Source organism: Pseudorca crassidens, chromosome 13, assembly GCF_039906515.1.
Source record: "Pseudorca crassidens isolate mPseCra1 chromosome 13, mPseCra1.hap1, whole genome shotgun sequence".
Classification (NCBI taxonomy): Eukaryota; Metazoa; Chordata; class Mammalia; order Artiodactyla; family Delphinidae; genus Pseudorca; species Pseudorca crassidens.
Window position 1 is genome coordinate 49,417,924 of NC_090308.1, and position 21,525 is coordinate 49,439,448.

At 40.3% G+C, this 21,525-nt stretch overlaps 1 protein-coding gene across 1 annotated transcript in view; it reads right to left on the minus strand.

The window, feature by feature from the left end:
• Positions 1-11,866: 11,866 nt before the first annotated feature.
• The window catches only part of LOC137204667 (uncharacterized), a 65,714-nt gene continuing 56,055 nt past the window's right edge, over positions 11,867-21,525 (minus strand). The window contains exons 9-12 of the mRNA XM_067702404.1: positions 20,648-20,760; positions 20,146-20,281; positions 19,686-19,889; positions 11,867-12,524 (exon numbers count right to left, since the gene is read on the minus strand). Of these exons, the coding sequence (XP_067558505.1) occupies positions 12,411-12,524; positions 19,686-19,889; positions 20,146-20,281; positions 20,648-20,760 (567 nt within the window). The 3' untranslated portion in view covers positions 11,867-12,410. The remainder of the gene's footprint in view (positions 12,525-19,685; positions 19,890-20,145; positions 20,282-20,647; positions 20,761-21,525) is intronic.

Genomic DNA, 21,525 nt, shown 5'->3' on the forward strand with positions numbered 1-21,525 from the left:
AATCAGCAGTGTAATGCCACCTTTATATATAATATGTATATATTAGCACAGACATTACATGCTTATAACTGACATTGTAGGGTATAGCAGAACTGGTACTCTTATACACTATCAGTGGCATACACTATCAGTGGGATGACTCTTCTGGAAAGTGATCTGCCAGCATAAATCAAAAGACTTAAACTTTGCTTCAGCAAATCCACTTCTGGGATCTATCCAAAGGAATTGATTCAAAATACGGAAAAATCTGTGAGCATGGAGATGTACCTTATAGCACTTTTAATAATAATGAAAAATTGGAAACTACTTGAATGCCCATTGATGGTTGGATAAGTTATGATTCACCACTTAAGGGAATTATGTGGTCGTAAAGGTGAGTGAGTATAAAGACTATTAGCAATACAGAAGAATATATAATATGATGTTAACTGAGAAAAACAGGAGATAGTGTATGAAGGATATGATTAGAAAGAACTATGTAAAACATGTATATGAAGAATACTTGAATTCAGAAAAATAATGATTACAAATGCATTTGAATTGTTATATTTAGAGTAATTTTCTGTTTTCCTCTTTTGCTACAATTCTAAATTTTACTTTTGATCAACTCAACATTAATTTAAAAGAAAATAAAACTTTAGTTTGGGCAGGAGGAGATAGGAGGCTGAGGCAGACCTGTGGAACAAATATTTTTGGCAGCTGGGGTCCTTGAAAGTTCCTTCATCTTTTTTTTTTTTTTTAGCAGTACGTGGGCCTCTCACTGTTGTGGCCTCTCCCGCTGCGGGGCACAGGCTCCAGACGTGCAGGCTCAGTGGCCATGGTTCACGGGCCCAGCCGCTCTGCGGCATGTGGGATTTTCCCGGACCGGGGCACGAACCCGTGTCCCCTGCATTGGCAGGCGGACTCCCAACCACTGCGCCACCAGGGAAGCCTGAAAGTTCCTTCATCTTAATAGCAAGTAAGGTCAAATTAGAAACCCAGGCTCAACTGTGATAGCCTTAATAGAAAATGAAAAAAATTAAAATCCAATTACATACACCATGTAAGGCACTGGGCCACAGTTTGAACCACAGAGCGTTAGAGCTGGAAGGGGCTTTAGTGATCATTGAGCTCACTTCTACCCTCCTCCCCTCAAATACACAAACATAATGTTAAAAAATAGGAAAGTAAGGCTCAGAGTCACACAGCAAGTTAATGCAGGACTGAACTTGAGTCCAAGTCACTGACTCCTCACTCAGTGCTGTCTCTCCTCTACCAGATCTCAGCTCAGGACAAAAGAGTACATTTTAGGAAGAATCTTAGAAAGAAAAAAATTTAATTAAAAAGATATTTTAAAAATATAAATAATAAACCAGAAAATATTTTCCCCATATCTAGTACATCTCCCTTTAAATTATAACTGTAGCAGCATCCTGATAAACTAGAAACTTTGAAAATGAAAACTAGAAACTTTTTCAAAAATGAAAAAAAAATAGAAATAAAAATGTTGTCAAGCCCTAGGACTATGATCTGTCCCTGGCCAGATAGAGGGGAATAGAGCCAAACATAAAAACAAAGCTAAGTAGTAACATCTGGGAGGAAACATTCTCTTTGCCAAGGACCCACCTACCCCTTTCAGAGAACCTACGTCTTTCTGGAGCTGTGCGCCGTACCAGGACTTGGGCTTGGCTGGAGTGAGCCACACATCCAGGGCCAGCTGCAGCATGTGTCTCTCTAGCAAGGTGAGGGTACTGGCTGATGTGGGCCTGCAGGTGTGGCAGGCCTCCCTGAGGAGGTGCTCAAGGGCTCTGGGGATGTGCAAAGCCAGGCCCAGGGAAGGGTGGAACTCCAGCAGGTAAATGTTTGTCAAAGCTGGGCTTAATGAAGAGAAACAATTAATGACGATTTTACACAGTGAAGAACTTAATGTTTCTACAGGTATTTGGATTTCATATTTTTGGAGACCAATAAAACACTCTTATAATCCAGGGCATCATAAAAAATTGGAAGCTCAATGGGGTCTCAGAGGCTGTCCAGGGAGCCCATCAAGTTACACAACATGCTTTTTGCTTTAATGTGAACCTTTTTAAAACTAGAAGACATAGTTTACTCTAAAAGCCAAAAAGAATAAGATTCATTATAAGTCAAATCATTATGCTGTACACCTTAAATGTATACAGTGCTGTACATCAATTATATCTCAATAAAATTGAAAAAAGGGATTCTAAGATTGTATATGGCAAACCTGTCAACATTTCAGTAATCAATATTTAGCCAAATATTTGAAAACAAAATAACTTAATATAAAAGTATCTAAATATTAAACAAGTACTTTCCATGACTATTTCTATTTTTCACCCGATTCTTTATCCATTTTTTTCCCCCAAAATGATAATGGATGAAGACGATTTTTAAGTTCTGTACACAACTGCTGGAATCATTCATGTTTGCCATAAAAATGTTATATTTTATGAATGAATGAGGCCAGAGATAATAAAACACTTTTCTGTGGGTTATTGCTTTGGAAATAAAGGATATAGCACCAGTCAAGTCAAGGGCCTTTCTATATCTAAATACTTCTTAAACCCATGCAAATGGGATTCTTCTTACTCCTAGATCTTAGGAAATACAAACCTAAGTCTGGAAAGGAATCTCATCAAGTAAATATCATTTGCTTTTGAGACACTCTGACAGGTTTTAGTATCCATATAGTCCTAGCATGTTCTGTCAAAAACCACTTCCTGAACAGTAGAAGTGGTCTCAAACTTACTATAGTTAAAAAATCAGTCCTGTGAAAGGTATTTGGAGAAAATGCAGTCTTGTGCCTGGAGCTCCCAGGGTTCTTTCTCAAGAGAAAGAAAGAAAAGGTTAGAACCTCAGCTATGAAATCCCATGGCACCCTACCCATGGGATGCCTGTCCATGAAATGATGGACCAAGATGACATCACAGCCCATTGTGGCAATCTCTTACTGCAAGTCTGCCTGTACTGCTAGACTATACACTTCACAGGAGCATAGGGCCATGCCTGCATTGTTCATTCTGTGTCCTCAGCTCCTAGCACACTGCCTGGAACATGTAGATGCTCAAAAATATTTGATGAATGTTGAAAGGAGCTGGACAATTTCTCCACCCATTTGGAGCAACAGAGAGGTTGTGATCTTGGGTTACACAGACCAACTTGGAGCCTGTCACCAGCTTCTTGGTTCCTCTGTACCCCTGAAGCCTGGAAAGGAATGGTGAGGGGGAATCATACCACATATCAAGGGGGTGACTTCATGTACTCTCTCTGAATGATCTCAGGAAATTTAATCTGCTCCTTAAAGGGGTGGAGGTGGTATCACAAGATAAGCCTGCAGAAACCTTTTTGTTGACACTTGCTAGAATAAGGAAATTCGTTTTTGAGAAATTTAAAGCACATCTGTGTTTCACATATGTTGGCTTGTGTGGCACCTCTGATAAATCCTACGACAGCATTTCAAGAGCAACCGGGGTTTTTTAGGACTCCTCAAGGGAATGAAGATTCTGCACCCAGTGGCATAAGTCTAAATTCTAGTCTCCTATTCTTTATTTACAAAGTAAATAGATATTGAGTATGCAAAGGGATCCCTCTTCTGTGACTTTTATATTTACTTCTCTCAGCTCCAAATACTTGAGAGGTGCTTTGTAGAATAGTATTAGGCTTAACATCATGCCCTTAAATTATCCAGAAATTAAATGTAAAATGTCTAAAGACAACACCAACTTACCAGCTATTGTTGATGGAAATGAGTTATTTGCAAATTATGTTAAGGGGAAGTCCAAATGTATTGCTAGCATCTGGATGGCCTTCACGCCAAAGCCTCTGGACATACTCCCACTGACACTCTATCTAGAAATATCACATAAAAGTTAAAATTAGAAAAGTCAAACTTTCCCATGGATGTGAGTTATGAGCCTTGGCATGATAAGAACAGAACATCAGCCCTTTGCATCTCTTCATTATTTGGCTAATTTTCACCCAGACATGGGTTTTAAGGATTCACTCACACAGAGACATGCTTGTCTTTAGTCTGAGCCGAGGGTCAGCCAGGGAAAGCAAAGGCAACCAGCTTCAGGCGATCTTAAGAGGCACAAGAAAACTTCTTTCTGTCAAATAATTGACTACAATGAAAAAATTCTAAGCAGGCCTAAGGTAACTGTACTGCAACAATTGTTATCTCCTAGCCTTTCCCCAGAGGACACAGACTGTGATCATTTCCTGTAGTGTCCTAGAAATAATTGCAACCTTTTAAAAAATAAATATAATTTTACACTTTAATGTCTTACAAGGGGGTAGGTTTCATCCTTCTTTCACTATAAACTCTGTGACTGAATGAAAACAGGTTGTCAATTCTTTGGTATTGTTAAATGCAATTAGGATTGGAAACCTCCCTTTAAGATTGTAGTCATGCTTGGAATTCAACAATGCAAATAAGCTTACAAATAAACATCGTGTACGTGCTGCCCTAGAAAACCCAGATTCTGGACTGGGACTGAAAGGAAAACACGATTCTCAGTTCTGGCCTGTGTTTTTCATCCTCTTCTCACATGGAATCTTCTAAAACCCAAATATACTCACGTAAGGATGCCCCTCACCAGCTGCAGGTGAAGCCTCAGGCAGGTGCATTCCTCTCGGTAGGCCTTAATGAAGTAAGGGTAGCTGAGATCAAACCTTGGGCACCTGTGTATGACGTCAGTGATCACTTGTGCTAAGGCAAACCTCTCCTCTGGGTCCAACACACGCTGGTAGGCTTCAGAGTAATTGCCAAGAAGTTTCAAATAAGGTTGACAGTCAGGGAACAGGGCCCAGCAGAGAGAGGTGAGCCTCCACCCATTCCATGCTTTGGAAAGACCCCCCACCATCAACAGGAAAGGGACAGCTCTGAACCTCTGGGTACCAGGCCAGGGTGGGCAGCTGCCGCACCAGTGCAACACAGACCAAGCTAGGGAGGGTGAGGGACAAAGCACTCGTTTCACCGCTGTCCCCTCTTCCTCTGCTCTCCACAAATAAAGGGGGGTAATATAATGAATAATATAACATCTAATAATTATAAGCTCCAATGAGACAGTGCATTCAATGTCACTTCATCAAATCCATTTATCTCCAACACCTTTTTCCACAGACCCACTCTCCCTCCCCCATTTTACTCTATCACCAAAGGTGAGCAGGTGGCTTCCACCCCTCTTCTACATCCTCAGTCCCATTTATGACCCTTTCGCTTTAACAGTTTGCCGAAGTTTCACCTATGTAGAAATGGTGGGGGAGGGGGTTAGAGTGGCAAGCTGAGGATGAAAGTGCCCTCTAGCTATAAAGGCATTTATCCCAGATCAGACTTCACTAGGAAAGGCCTACGTACAGAACTCTCAAGAGCATCGAGGGAGCTTCTGTTTTAGTGGAGTTCACAAGTCTTTTCTAAAAGCCGAAGGAAGCTTCCATGCACTAACCATTGAAGAGGGTTCTTAGCGTGGGAATTCAGAAAGAGATGCTCTTTATTTTGTTTTTACATTTGTTTATGCACTTAAGGAATTTCTGTTCTCTGTGTAAATTCTATTTGTGTGTAATCAGTCATGGTGCTAATCAGAAAAAGCTCTTCAGAGATCACTGGGCTGGAATCCCAAACAGGGACCTAAGGGCCAATATGTAAGTAGTTCTGAACAATGTAATTACTGTCTTAGGGTTGTTTTAAAACTTTCATAGGAGGGAGGGTGGGAGGGAGGGAGACGCAAGAGGGAAGAGATATGGGAACATATGTATATGTATAACTGATTCACTTTGTTATAAAGCAGAAACTAACACATCATTGTAAAGCAATTATACTCCAATAAAGATGTTAAAAAATAAAAAACTTTCATAGGCCTTAGACTCACTTACTTTTGGAGACTCTGAACCACATTATATCAAATATATTAAAACACATCCCAATCAATTTTTTCTGTAAAAATGTTAAATGATATTTATAATTTTCAAATTATTTGGCTATGAGCAATACATTTCATTAATGATTGGCTATGATTTCTGGGTAGTATGTACTTGAGAATTCTTATGAAGTGAGAAAATCTGATCTATAAATTGTTTTCAAATGTAATGAGATGTTTACAAGTGCTCAGTTAAAGTTTTAACATTTTATGGACATGTCAGTTAAGCATTTATTGATAACTGTTTTGTATTTTCTTTTTGGATTTCCGAGTAATGCATGTTTTTTTTCCTCTCAGATCTCACATATTTTCAATGGTCCCTGAAAAGCTCTTAGATCCTAAACACCACGTCTATATTACCTGATGGATAAATCAACTCTAACTGAAAGCTTCTGAACTTTTACTCCCAATGGTCTCACAACAGAACAGATCCCTTTCCTCTGCCGATCTAATCCAACTTCCCCCCAAGAGTTTCAGCTCAACATGTCCCTCCCCAGTCTTCTCTGACCCACTCCTCTAATGGAGGTTTCACGCTTCTGAAAGGCCTCAGCTCTCAAGGTAGCTGTATCACCAAAGACACAGGTGTGCCCAGTGTGTGCATTTAATTGACAGCAAGGAGTGGATTGTTGAGCCTGCAATTTCTACCCACCCGACAGCCTAGCACACGCTGAGATGCATTAGAGAAAGAGCATTTTTTGTTTCCTTGGGTGTTGGTCTTCCTGGTAGTTTGAGGCCAGGAAGCCAGCTCACTTCTTAACAAACTACGGAATTTCCTAAAAGGAGATAAAGAGCCCCTTTCATTGTGTGGAGCCCATAGCTAAGAATGCAAGACCAGAAAGAATTGAGAGGGTGTAAGCACTACTTGAATATAGGTGGCAACAGTGCAGCGGGGAGTAAAGGAACCAAGTGGCAGGAAAAGCCAGGAGTGTCTCCATCTTGCAATAACAACTCCTGAAGCTCCCAAGGAGGTAAACACTTGAAAATCAATAGCAGACTAGGAATCAAATACTGCCTTAGTAATAGAAGTCCAGTGTCTGAGGGCTTCAATGCTAAGGCTCAAGCAGGGAGAGCCTGGGGCACTTTATTTAGCATCCAGTTTTGCAGGATGCCCTTTGGGAAACATTGGTTCAAAGGGCCTTGGGTCAACCTCAGTATAAAAAGGATAACACCAGAAGAGGCTAAAAGCTTAGGACACAGAATGTGCTCCACAGGTTAAAAACTCACACAGCTCAGAGTGTGAAATGAAGGTGCAGCTCCCTTGCCTTTAAGTGAACCCCAGGGAAAATGAAGCAAGCAGGGTGATCTAAATGACCTTATCCCATCCACAGGGCTCTACTCTAGAATAGCATTCAGTTATTAAATAGCAGAAGACAAAGCAGAAACGAAGGAGTGATGGGGTAAGAAGGGTGCCACTCAATAGCCTAGGGGAAGATTAGAAAAGAAACAATAACTTCCCTAAATCATTCTGGACGAATTTAAACCTTTTTGGCTGGGCCAGGGCAATCCCAGGAGCTGGTTTATAGTATTTGTATTGCCTTGACCTGTTTTTGTACAATAAGCCCTATTGTTTGGTTATTTGGCAGGGGAAGTTTGTGGTAAGGGTTCTTGCTGGTGATTCCAATCTGGTGATACCAGGTTGCAGAGGCTGGTGCTAAATTGCCACTATCACTTTGTTGTTGGTAGGATTACCAGATTTAACAAATAAAAATACAGGTCATCTAGTTAAATTTGAATTGCTGATAACCAACCAATACTTTTTCAGTATGTCCCCAATATTGTCATATTTTACCTGGCAACCCTAGCTGTTGAGAAGGAAAATGTGGCTCTTTTTAAATTGACAAGCCTTTTTCAAGCTTTGCCCTCCACCTTGAAAAGCTCTCAGATGGTCCTTTGCATAATTTTATTATGAATTCTTTCTCAGTAGGGGTAGGACTGTGATCTTTCTGCCTCACAGTTGCTATTTATTATCTGTTTGCTAACTGGCCCATTTCCATTTAAACTCTGGGCTGGTATTTGTCTAAGAAGTCCTCCTAGCCTGTCAAATGTCACCTGTGTATGTCAAGGGCCAACTCTCAGGCAAAGTAATACGTGGTGCACACTGACGGTAGGCATCAAATATTGGAGAAAATAGAAAAGTGAATAATCTCAAACCGGACTGTGTTTATATTTTTTACCTCAGTCTTTTTTTATTTCTTGGACTTAAAATACTTTTAAAAACAGTATTTTAGGTCAAATGAAAGTGCAAAACAGAAAATCAGTGTCAGACACATCTTGTCACAGAATTTTTGGCCTTTTTTTAGTGCTCTAAACACTAATTCAAATTACCCTGAAAATGTGTCCTCTGGTGGCTGTGGAGAGAATTAGCAGTTGGTATAAATGTCAGGAACTGGCACAGCTGATGCCCAGCTTCTGAGTCTCTTAATCCACCTAAATTCACACCAGCTCTATTTTTATGAGCCTTTCACATAATATGGCTACTTTAAGGATTTAAGACAAGCCAATGTGTTTGAACAGTTCTTGACTTTAGTGATTCCAATATAGTTAACAATAAAAAACTGCTGAGGACACTTGGCAGTAGAATCAGTAATGGGGGAAAACAGTTGTACTTTAGATAAAAATCTGGTTTATCCATTAAAATTAGGCCCTTTCAACAATTTCTGATTTAGAAAGCCGCATTTTCCAGTTTGGGGGCACTGACAGCTCAGTTTCTATAGGGAACACATTCTTGGGGTAGAAAGGAGGGAGATATTTTCAATGATCGTTTTAAGTTAAAATAATTTCACATACCACAGAAGAAACCAGTGGACAGCCCTGGTAGCTTAGCACAGAATGAACCCTAGGCCAAAGTAAGAAGAAACTTGTTTTTTATTACTCTCTGCCTTTCTATTCTTCTCTGCCATTGAGTCCTGCCTGGGGCCTCCATAAAAGGCCTAGAAGAACTGAAAGTGGAGGTGGGGAGAGTACAGAAAAGGGGGGCTGCTTAAAACTCATGTCTGGCCCAATAAACTTGTCGAGTTTGAGGATTCTGTATTACTTTACGTTTAATGCAGCCTCTCCAGTTTCTACACTGAGTCTAAATCGCCCATTTACTCAGCTGATCACAGTAAGGTTCTGTTTGGCAGATCAAGTTTGCAGATGCAAACTCTAGAAGCCACTTGTCTTTGAAAAGAGGAACAATTTTCAAGGCCAAGGCTTGCACCCTTTAAGTCCAGCCAGTTGTTTTCAAAAGTGGGTGACCTACATCTCCATGAGTAACAGACCAGAGCGTAGATGAAATGGTAAACCCTCTACTCTACTAGAAAAACAATTCAAAGAAAACATTTCCACTTCCTCATCCTCCGACCACATCACAATGCACTGTAACTGGCTTCCATCTCTGCTACGCTTTTGAGAGAGTCCTACAAAGCTGGCAATGACTGCCTGATGGCTGACCCCACTGTCTGGTTTTTAGGACTCACCTTTCTTGATGTTTCACGTCCACACAGGAAACCATCCTCTCCTAATTAAAACGCTTTTTTCCTGTGGGCTTTCCTAACACTATCCCTTTCTTTTTTTCTTCAGTCTCTTTGGCTCCTCCTTCTTGTTCCTCTCATGGATTCTTGTTCCATGACCTTCCCGTTAAATGTAAGTGTTCCCAGGAACCCATTTCAGGCATCTCTGGCTTTTCCTAGACATTTCGATTCATTACTATGGTTCAACTTCCACATTCATACTTCAGCTCATACCTGCTCCTGAGCTTCAAACCTACAGCTCCCGCAAAACATTCACACCTGGGTTTTAGCAAACTCTCCTCACACACCTGTGTCCTAGACTCAATGCTACCTTCCCCTCTAAAGAGGCTCCTCCTCGCTCAGAAGCAGCGGATTAAAGCTCCACAATCAACTTGATATACCCTGCATCTGTGGAATACCTGAATAGACAACCAATCATCCCAAATTAAGGAGCCCTGTGGATGAAAGGCTCTTGGTGCTGCAGCCAGGAGTCAGTGCTGTGCCTCTGAGGTGGGAGAGCCAACTTCAGGACACTGATCCACAAGAGACCTCCCAGCTGCACATAATATCAAACAGCAAAAATTTCCAAGAGATCTCCATCTCAACGCCAGCACCCAGCTTCACTCAACGACCAGCAAGCTACAGTGCTGGACATCCTATGCCAAACAACTAGCAAGACAGGAACACAACCCCACCCATTAGCAGAGAGGCTGCCCAAAATCATAATAAGTCTACAGACACCCCAAAACACACCACCAGACGTGGACCTGCCCACCAGAAAGACAAGATCTAGCCTCATCCACCAGAACACAGGCACTAGTACCCTCCACCAGGAAGCCTACACAACCCACTGAACCAACCTTAGCCACTGGGGACAGACACAAAAAACAACAGGAACTACGAACCTTCAGCCTGCAAAAAAGGAGACCCCAAACACAGTAAGATAAGCAAGATGAAAAGACAGAAAAACACACCGCAGATGAAGGAGCAAGATAAAAACCCATCAGACCTAACAAATGAAGAGGAAATAGGCAGTCTACCTGAAAAAGAATTCAGAATAATGATAGTAAGGTTGATCCGAAATCTTGGAGATAGAATGGACAATAGAATGGACAAAATGCAAGAATCAGTTAACAAGGACCTAGAAGAACTAAAGATGAAACAAGCAACGATGAACAACACAATAAATGAAATTAAAAGTACTCTAGATGGGATCAATAGCAGAATAACTGAGGCAGAAGAACGGATAAGTGACCTGGAAGATAAAATAGTGGAAATAACTACTGCAGAGCAGAATAAAGAAAAAAGAATGAAAAGAACTGAGGACAGTCTCAGAGACCTCTGGGACAACATTAAACGTACCAACATTCGAATTATAGGGGTTCCAGAAGAAGAAGAGAAAAAGAAAGGGACTGAGAAAATATTTGAAGAGATTATAGTTGAAAACTTCCCTAATATGGGAAAGGAAATAGTTAATCAAGTCCAGGAAGCACAGAGAGTCCCATACAGGATAAATCCAAGGAGAAATACGCCAAGACACATATTAATCAAACTGTCAAAAATTAAATACAAAGAAAACATATTAAAAGCAGCAAGGGAAAAACAACAAATAACACACAAGGGAATCCCCATAAGGTTAACAGCTGATCTTTCAGCAGAAACTCTGCAAGCCAGAAGGGAGTGGCAGGACATATTGAAAGTGTTGAAGGAGAAAAACCTGCAACCAAGATTACTCTACCCAGCAAGGATCTCATTCAGATTTGATGGAGAAATTAAAACCTTTACAGACAAGCAAAAGCTGAGAGAGTTCAGCACCACCAAACCAGCTCTACAACAACTGCTAAAGGAACTTCTCTAGGCAAGAAACACAAAAGAAGGAAAAGACCTACAATAACAAACCCAAAACAATTAAGAAAATGGGAATGGGAACACACATATCGATAATTACCTTAAATGTAAATGGACTAAATGCTCCCACCAAAAGACACAGATTGGCTGAATGGATACAAAAACAAGACCCATATATTTGCTGTCTACAAGAGACCCACTTCAGACCTAGAGACACATACAGACTGAAAGTAAGGGGATGGAAAAAGGTATTTCATGCAAATGGAAACCAAAAGAAAGCTGGAGTAGCAATTCTCATATCAGACAAAATAGACTTTAAAACAAAGACTATTAGAAGAGACAAAGAAGGACACTACATAATGATCAAGGGATCGATCCGAGAGGAAGATATAACAATTGTAAATATGTATGCACCCAACATAGGTGCACCTCAATACATAAGGCAAATACTGACAACCATAAAAGGGGAAATCGACAGTAACACATTCATAGTAGGGGACTTTAACACCCCACTTTCACCAATGGACAGATCATCCAAAATGAAAATAAATAAGGAAACAAAAAAAAAAAAATAAAAAAAAAAAAATAAAGAGGCTCCTCCTCTTTCATTCTGTTTCAGTTAACAGCCTCCTCCCTGAGCCCGAGGAAGTCACTTTAATTCCACCCTCATTCTCTCACTCCAACATCCAGTCTTCAAATCCTATTATTTCCATTCTGGAAATCCTTGCCCAACTGCTCTCACCCACCCACATGTGGCATACCCTTCTAAAGGCCATAATAAGGTCAGTCAGTTTGTCTGTGTTTAGCAAAGTGAGGCTTGTCCCTGACAGGACAATGAACATGAATGGAATCATCATTCATTCTCGATAAAAGCATACATATTATAAAAGGGCCTGAATTATACAGCCCTCTAACAAATTTCCCTTATGATAAAGTCATATCCTTCACATTTTATTTTTTGTAACAAAGAACCACAGTAAAGAACATAAAATTTATTACTCACATCCTTACAACTAGCTAAGGTTATTTAAATAATTATTCATTTTATTGGGAACTGCTCTAAAAGACCCACTGGGTTTAAAAAAGTATATTGGGGTTTATAAGAATGTTCAATAGATGTTTTGTTTTCTAGGTAAAAATACCTGGCGCTTGTTTTCTAGAAGAGTTGCTTCCCAAGTCCACATGTCATACAGCACAGCAAATCTGTCCATACCTGCATGGGCCCATCCCCAGTCCTGGTCAACATTTGACTCGTTGCCCTCTTTGTGACCTGGTAGAGAAATGGATGAAAATGAACAGAGACAGGTCTCTCTATGAAGCTATTCCTAGTAGAAATGGACCCCTCAGATTGTCAGCTCCCTCTCAGGAAGGAAAACACTGAATGGGTAACTGGGATTCCTGAGAATCGGTTAAAGAGCCATGGGCAAGACCAGGTGCTAAGTTCATACTTGCTGACTTTTAAATCAACAGAGGTTTTTGTTTTTACTTCTAGTTTTAAAAGACTAATTTTAGAAATATAACCAAAATTCAGTTAACATGAAATATTTACTAAAATGTCTGCAAACCTGTAATTTAAAGGCAAAACACACATTTCTCCTTCGGTAAAAACAGGTCCCTGGTGGTTTAACAACAAACCCAGTTTAACCTGCTGTATCAATTGATGCCAGCCAAGTCAAAATTTTTCAGGGAAATTTCTAAGATATTCCTTAATTATGTTAATTACTAATTTAAATCAATAAGTGTAATCATTGCCATTATTCAGCTAAAATATTTTCCCACTATAGTACTGTAAGTTTTCACTGTCGACATCATTATTGCTTAAAATTTTAAGTGGTCTATTTCAGAATAAAATATTCAAAAGTAAGAGATTTTCAGGTTTAATAATTATCAAGTATATGGTGCGTACTTGAACAAGAGAAAGGCTTTGGTCAGGAATTTCTACAGCAGCAGTTGGAAAATCATTTTACAATGGATGACCGTATACTCACTAGCTCAGCGAGAGATGCTCATGTGAATAAGTATTTCAATCAAAGTAAGTTCTTAAGAGATGGAAATAGTCGAATCGTAGTGTAAACTAACATCAGCAAAAATGATGCATTAGAATGTAGGATGACCAGTAGAGATAAAAGCTAAGAGCTGAAATTAAATGCCCTGGAATGTTGGATGCCAGCACTGCATCCCATGATTCAGATCCCAAATGGTCTGTGGCAAAGACAGAACAAAGAATTCAATCTAATACTAAATTAATTCTGTCTGGGATCTGAAAGGTTAATTGTCAAACATTCTTAGAGCAGCCTTTTATAACAATATGAACATGAATTATCCTTAATTAAAGTCTACATATATTACAAAATAGCACAAACTCTTGCTAAATTTCCCTCCAAGTGTTGCAATGTGTCTAGAAACTCTAAGTTCTTTCCAAATGCAATGCTAATGCAGTCATATTATTCCAATAGGAATATTCTTACCTCATCTACTTCTAAAACTGGATAAATTTGAGTGATGCCAAAAGGAAGAGAGAATACAGATTACGGGTTATTTGATTACCCTGACTAATGATTTCTCCCTCTGGGGCTTGTCTGGCATTTTCCTACCCAGGGCTTTTTGCATCCTGGTGGTTTTCTGTTAGGAACTCAGGAATATCTCTGCTTCTAACCGCAGTTTCCCCAAGGTCAATCAGTTTTTTGTCACTTAGAAAAAAAATCATTAATTTCCCTCAGGGCCCTGCACCCAGTGGTGGGTAAGGCAGAAATGCCACTGGGCAACAAGCAGAGTCTAAACAACAGTAAGAACTATAACCAAGTTACAGTCTCCAACAAATGGGGGACCTGAGCTGGAAACAAAACTGTATCTTTTCTAAAATGGTGTGTGTTGGGGAGGTGTATGTGCTTATTGAATTTTCAGATACTATTGTATATGCCTATATATTTTGAGGTGGGAGGTGTTAAATAGAGCCCTTAGTGGTTTTTGTCTGTTTGGCTGGTTGACTTTAAAAAATCTGACTTCTGACCTTTAATAATTAGGAGCTTCCTTTGACTAGGAGTTCCAAAAGTGAACATATTGTTTTTTATGAAATGATAGGCACCGGTGGAAAACAGAAATGATGCTGAGAAAATTACATGTAACATACAAAAATTAAACAGTTTGCTTAGATTTATAAGCTAGCATGTCAGCTTCTGCTGGCATTTAGCTCCTATAGCCTGTTATGCAAAATGAGCTCTCCTCTGAGGAAAAGAGGGACAACTTAATGTGGTATGTTTTATCCACTTTACTGGAAAAGACCTTTCTTTCCCAGTGTTCTTGTACAGGGGAATTTTCTGAGACTTTAAAGAAATGGCTACCGGATTGAGTTCTGAAGCTGATGGAAAGCAGTAACAGTGTCAGGATGCCGACTGTAATGCCATCATCTACTTAAATGGTCTTTTTTTCCACTTTTCCCACCCCCAAGTCATGGTTCAAGCCCTTTATATAGACATACATATTTCTTTCCTTTCCCTCCCTGACTTCCTGAGTCTGAAATGTACACTTATGTCCACAGGAGATGAACTGTGAAGATGAGATGGCCAAACTACCTCACATAGGGTTATGGCTCAGTCACTATAATATTTCCTTTTTATTTTCATTTCTTCCACAGCCATGTGGAAGACCTTCCTTCTAATGTTTTTGTGGTGTAGAGAGTTGATCCTTCAATATTATTCTTGGAGGAGTGGCAAGAAAAGGGTGGCAATAATTACCTGTTTGACTAAGGTATAATCTGATCTTTGGGATGATTCATATGTTTTTAAGCCTGAAAATTAACTGATGCCAAAATAACTATTTGAGTATAGTACCTATAGGAAAATTGGTGCCCATCATTAATTCTTTTCACTCTATTGATTTCTGCCATCATTTGTTAGTAAAAAGTTTAGGCCTTTTGGCAATGTAGACAATACTTCTCTGGCTAGCCTGCTTTTTCTAAATCATCTTTTCATTAATTTCAAATAATAAATAGTACTACTACTACTACTACTACTATAACCCAGTCTAAGAACTCATCAAACTTTGTTGGGTGACTGACCCAATCCTTTGGCTACAATCTTTTAAAACGAAAATAAAAAATATCTTCTAGTCTCCACCTCACCTGCAGAGTGATACTTTATCATAGCTATTTTATCATAGCTATTTTTTCTGCATTTGAACAGCATGATATACTTTGCAAAGCACTTTCATTTATATTGTCTGGCTGTGACCTCACAACCATTCTGTTACGAACAGAACATTTCTTTTGTTCAACAAACATTTACTAGATACCTACTATGTGGAAGATATATATACAACTCCCTACTTCCTTTTGCCACCTGAACATCTATTAAGAATGGCAAAGTTTCAATGCCCTTAACCAAGATCCTGATCTTCCCAATAAACCTGCTCCAACCACATCTTAGATGATGGCAACACCAAACTTTCAGATACTCAGGCCAAAACTTTGGAATCAACCCTGACTTCTCTCTTTCTCTCATATTCTACATCCTAACTGCCTGGAAATCATAGCGGCTGTACCTTCAAAATATATCCAGAACTTGACCATTTCTCATCTTGCTGTCTTCCCAGATGCACTGTCTCTAGTTTGATCAATGTAATAGCCTCCTAACGAATCTCTGCTTAGCCCTTCAGTCTATTCCCAATACAGCAGCACAAGTGTTAAAATGTAAGTTAAATCACATCACTCTCTGGCTCAAAACTCTCCAAGGGCTTCCCTTCTCACTCAAAGTCCTCAAAGTGATCCATAAGGCTCTGCATAACCTGTTCCACTCTTCCAATCTCTCTAACCTCATTTCCTAACAATTTCCCCCTCATTCACTCTAGCTGCACTAAGCTCTTTGCTGTTCCTGCAACACTGCTGGACACGGTTCTGCCTCAGAGCCTTCGCATTGGCTCTCTCCTCTGCCTGGCACTCTTCTCTCAGTCAGTCACATGGTTTGCTTCCTGATTTCCTTCAGGTCTTTACTCAGATAGTACCTTCTCAGTAAGGCCTTCCCTGATCACCCTACTTACACCTGGCAATATCCCATCACCAACTCTCTATCCCCTTTTCCTTCTTAATTTTTCTCCACAGCTTCTACCACCATCTTCACCAGTCCACAAAGCCTAGGTTATTCTGTGATAAACAACCCCAAAGCTCAGTAGCCAATACTTAAAATTAATGTATCACTCAGGCAGAGCCCACTGCAGGATGAGTTGCTTTCTAGGCCTCTCTCTTCTAGCAGTGACCCAGGGATCCAGGATGTTTCTGTTTTGTGGCTTGACATGCTGGAGCGTCATGGATTGGCTCTTACATGCTTTGGACTGGAAGTGACACATCTCATTTCTGCTCACAGCCCTCTGGCGCCTCCCAACTGCAAGGGCCTAGGATGTCTGGAGAAGCTTTGGTGCCAAACCATTAGGCATTCTATATATGTTTCTTACTTATTTATTTAATGTCTTTTTCCATTAAATAGTTCCATGATGGCAAGGATTTGTGACAGTTTGGTTTACTGCTGTATCCCTAGTGCCTAGTATATTTATTGGTCAGAACATTTGTGGGGTGAATGAATGGGAGGATGAATGAATGACAGGCTCATAGCCTGTGGGAGTAGATAAGCCAACAGTTTTAGAATGAGCCAAGTGCTGTAATGTAGGTAGACAAGTCATAGGGAGAAGCACTCAGCTCTGCAGAGAGATGTAAGAAAGACTTCTCAGAGAGGTAATGTTTGGATGGACTTGAATAGAGCAGGCCTTTATCAAGGAAAGAGGAGGTGAGGGACAGAAGGGCCATTATGCACAAGACCCAGAGGCATGAACAGCTCTGCCCATTCAGAGGAAGGCCAGGCCCAGCTCTGTAAGAATGAAGGTATAGGGACAGTGGGGGGAAATGAGGTCTGAAAGGTTGGCAGGGGCCAGCTTGCACCCAGCCTTGTAAACTTCACCAAGGAGCCTGAACTTTATCTTGTGAGAAACAGAAAATTCATAAAGACTTCAAGCAAGGGAATAAATGTGATTATGTTTGGGCAAAGATCTGGAGGAATTTATAAAACAATGAGGAGTGCCATTTTCTTATTTAAAATTCTGTTCCTCACCAACCTTGGAATTAGTCCCACATCCTGAGGAGAGCCTAGCCTTTCATGGTCCGCTTTTTTCTGCAGCCTCATCTCCCACTACTTGCTCACAACAGTCTCTGCTACCAGCATGTCAAGTCCAGGCAGATCCTGAACACACTATGAGGTGTCAGGCCTATGTGTCTGAAGAGACATGCTCAAGGTCAAACAGCCAGGAGAAGCCTGCTGCCTCTCATTCTGGGGCCCTTTCTACCCTGCCACATGCTTAAAGGAGGCACATGGCAAAGTGTCCATGACAGGTTGTAGGGGCTTTCCTTTTCTGGTATTATCACTGAGCAAACACATGGCCCCAGACTTTCTTCATGGGATCAAACACACTGGGCCCAGGGAAGAGGGTCTCCATCTCAGGGGCTTCTTCGATGTTAGCTCCCCTGGCTGGTAAGCCCAGCGATCTTGCTCCCAGTAGCCTCAGCCCTGGCCTGGTGAGATCAACCCAACATATTAGGATCTGTTCCTTCCATCTTCTACATGGGAAAGAATCACATAGTTATTCTGGACATTCTAGATTAAATGCTGACATGGCCACATACATGGAGTGCAGTAAACCACATGGTCCTATTAAAGACCCTGAAAGAGGCTACTTCCTTGAGTTTCTCACACTGAAGTAGTAGCTGCTGGCAGCTTCTTAAGGGTGATGTTATTCCTATCATTTATGAGAGCATAGGGAAGAAAAACTGTATTACCCTTGAGAAGCTCCTCCTACAATTAATGGGACAGGATAGGATTTGTCTCCCCTCTCCTCCTTCATTTTCGCCCCACCCCATCACAGAACAAACAAACTGGGAGATGGGCTCAGTGGTAAGAAAGATCTTTTTTTAATCTACAGCTGTGATATAAGACAGGCTGGATATCAGCAACAGAAAGATGTGTTTGTTTTATGGGTGTGTTTGTTTCCAAAGTGTCTTAACCCTCCTCTCCAGCTCCACTGTGGAACATACTAACTGGACTTGACAAACCATGAACTAGGATCAAGGGAAGAGGGCAGAGGGGTAAAAAGGGAAGTCTGTGTATGGTGAGGAGATGGGAGGGGGGGAATCGTTAGGGAAGGAGACCAAAAAGAGGAGTCTCCCAGATACTGAGTGAAAGTTGGACTCGAGGTGACTAGGTAGGAAAAATAAGGAAATGTTTTCCAATATCTAGAGCTGAACTGTTCAATACAGTAGGCTCTAATCACATGTGGCTATGGAGCACTTGAAACGTGGCTTGTCTGAATTGAGATGTGCTGTACATATAAGGTACACACTAGATTTTGAAGATTTAGTATGAAAAAATATATATCTCATCAATGATTTCTTTATATTGATTACATGTTAGAATGATGATATTTTGGATACATTGGGTTAAATAGATTACATTATTAAAATTAATTTCATGTTTCTTTATACTTTTTATAATGTGGCTACTAGAAATTTTAAAATTATACCTGTGGTTTGTGTTATATTTCTACTGGACAGCACTGCTGCAGACTGCATATTAACAATATTTGATAATAAGATTTCATACCCTTATAAGACATGACAATCATAAGTCAGGGGTCATACAAGCTTAAAATATGACTTATTTAGCAGCTAAATAGATTTTATTTTTCACATTTGTCAAGTTAGTATCTTTTAAGAAGATAAAATCCATATTAAACCCCACCTTCAGGAATAAACCTTCTAGAGATTGAGATGAAAATATTGCAAGAGTGTCTACGACATTTCAAGAAAATGTATGCATTTTCAACTTTAGTCCCAAAGAAAGGGATTTAATATGAATCTTTTAGACTATAGAAAAACATATTCAAGAGATAGTAAAAGCACCAAGGGACAAGTAGGTTTTGGGAGGGATAGATTTTTCCCTGTTTCAAATTTTTTCTACATTTGTTTTTTAACCTATTTTTTAAATTGGGGTTTAGAGAACAGGAAAGAGGCAAAAAAAAAAGTACCTCTAGCAATGTCAAGGAGGGTCTTACAAGAGTTTCTCTGTAAGGACGTGGTTCTCAGGATAACAGAAAGGGCCCCTCTTGCTCTGTTCACTATCAAGTGGACAAACCAGCAGCTGAAATGCCTTCCTTCCTTCCTATTGTGGTTTCCAGGGCTGAGTGTTCCCTGCCCATGTCCTGCTCTCAAGTGGACACTGCCTTTTATTGTGGGTTAAAAAGTCATTTCCCTTTTCAACACCATTTTTCAGAAAAGCTATTTCCCTAGAAACTCCCACCTGTTACTTCATCATGTTAACTGATTCCAGGTGTTAAGAAGAAGGTGGCTTGAGAGATGAGATAATCATGGAAGAAAAAATTGTGGCAGAATCCTCACCTTGTGCTCGGCAGATGTCCCATGGGCATAGTGGTGAGCGCTTAGGCCTTGCGAGGTGCCCACGCCTCCTTTTGCCACATTTACCCAGAAACTATCTTCTGAGGTGGGGACCAGACTCCCTGCAACCAAGGTAAGGCCTGAAGTGTTGATCGTCAGTGTTCCCTCAACAGATCTAAAACAGTTCAGAATTCCTAAGCAGATGTGCTGAAACAAAGAAAGAACAGGGTCATGACCCTGCCTTTGCTGGCCCACCCTACAGAGTGAAACTCACTGGGGCCCCAGAAGTTGGCAGGTCAACCCTACTGCTGGAAAAGGAACACACCACCCCACAAAAGGCCTGGTTTCATGGAAGAATCAGAACAAAGAACAAAGTGTAAAAATGCATTACTACCAGAGTAGCAGGAAAGCCCCCTTTCCAGACAACCAAGCAATTCAGATACATGCAAGGCAATCCGCATACCTGCAGCTCCCTGATCCTCAGGTGGCGCAGATACAGAAAGGACAAGTAGGTCCCCCTCATCAGGACAGGATCTCTATCAATGGGCCCAGTCCCATCATCCAAGCCCAGCAGTTGTAGGGCCACTGCATAACTGTACCTTTAGCAGGCAGGAAAAACAGAACAAATGCCTTTCTCCTCAAAGTGGTTCAAAAAATTCACATATACCATACTGAAGTCATTTTATTTAACTTCACAATAGCCACTTTTTAACAATGCCCTGGAAGGAAAATAATGGCTCTATATGCATAAATTCAAAAAGAAATTTCTCGTAGCAATCACTCTCATTAAAAATTCAGTCCTAGGGTGAAACATTAGTTATCTGGTCTGCTGTAACACTCTTGCTTTTATTTCAGCTTCAAATATTTTTGAGTTAATATGTAACCTACATATTAATCAGTCACTCAATTTTCTCCACAGTGTTTGTTCCATTTCCTTGAGTCACCAATAAATGATTTAATTTGACCCTGTTTCTTTCTTCTGCTTGACAGGCTCATTAGCACACTGGCTAAGACTTATTTGTGCTGGGTCATTTTCATCTCGTTCCACTGAAAGATCATCTTCCTTCATGTTTTCATTCTAGCAAAAAAGTAGCATTAGTTGAATTACATGAACATTCACAATATTATTAACAAAATCAAAGTTGGGTCATCACAAAATTAAATCTCATGATCCAAGGCACATTTAGATGAACAAGGAGAACAGCCTTATGATCCATTTCAACCTGACCTATGAAAATCTGGATTTCTACAATAAATTAGAGGTCGCTGTTTTTACTATGATTCATCTTATGAAAAGTGGACACACATATTTGTAGATGTTTGGAACCTCGAACCTCTCTAATCTAGTCTTGTCCCAGGCTGAGGGAGATCAGTGAATTAAACTCCTCTACTTTTTAGCTATATGATTTAATCATCTAAAGTCTTGATCCTGTTTTCACGTTTGTAAAATAGCATGAAATTGAACAATAAGTTGCTGTGAGAATTAAATGTTAGAATGTGGGTAAAGCTCAGTGACTGGTACCTCATAGGTGTTCAGTATATGCCAGTTCTCTCCTGGCCAGGGATGGCAGTAGTCAGTCAGCCCTGTAGGATCTACAAGAATCTGTGGTTTACACTTATTTCCATAGACATCTTTCCTAATGTTGAGAACGATGAGGTCATGCACCCAGGGCCCTAAGGAAAACTGTGAGGAAGGTGATATTGACCTATGGTCCTACCCCTGCCCTCTGGGCAGCCCCTTTCTTAGTTGCCCTCTCTGCCTGAACCTGGGCATATACCCCATTCTCATAAGATGTGCTCTTTCATAGTGGCACTGATCCTCATGAAAACACTGATTGTCAAT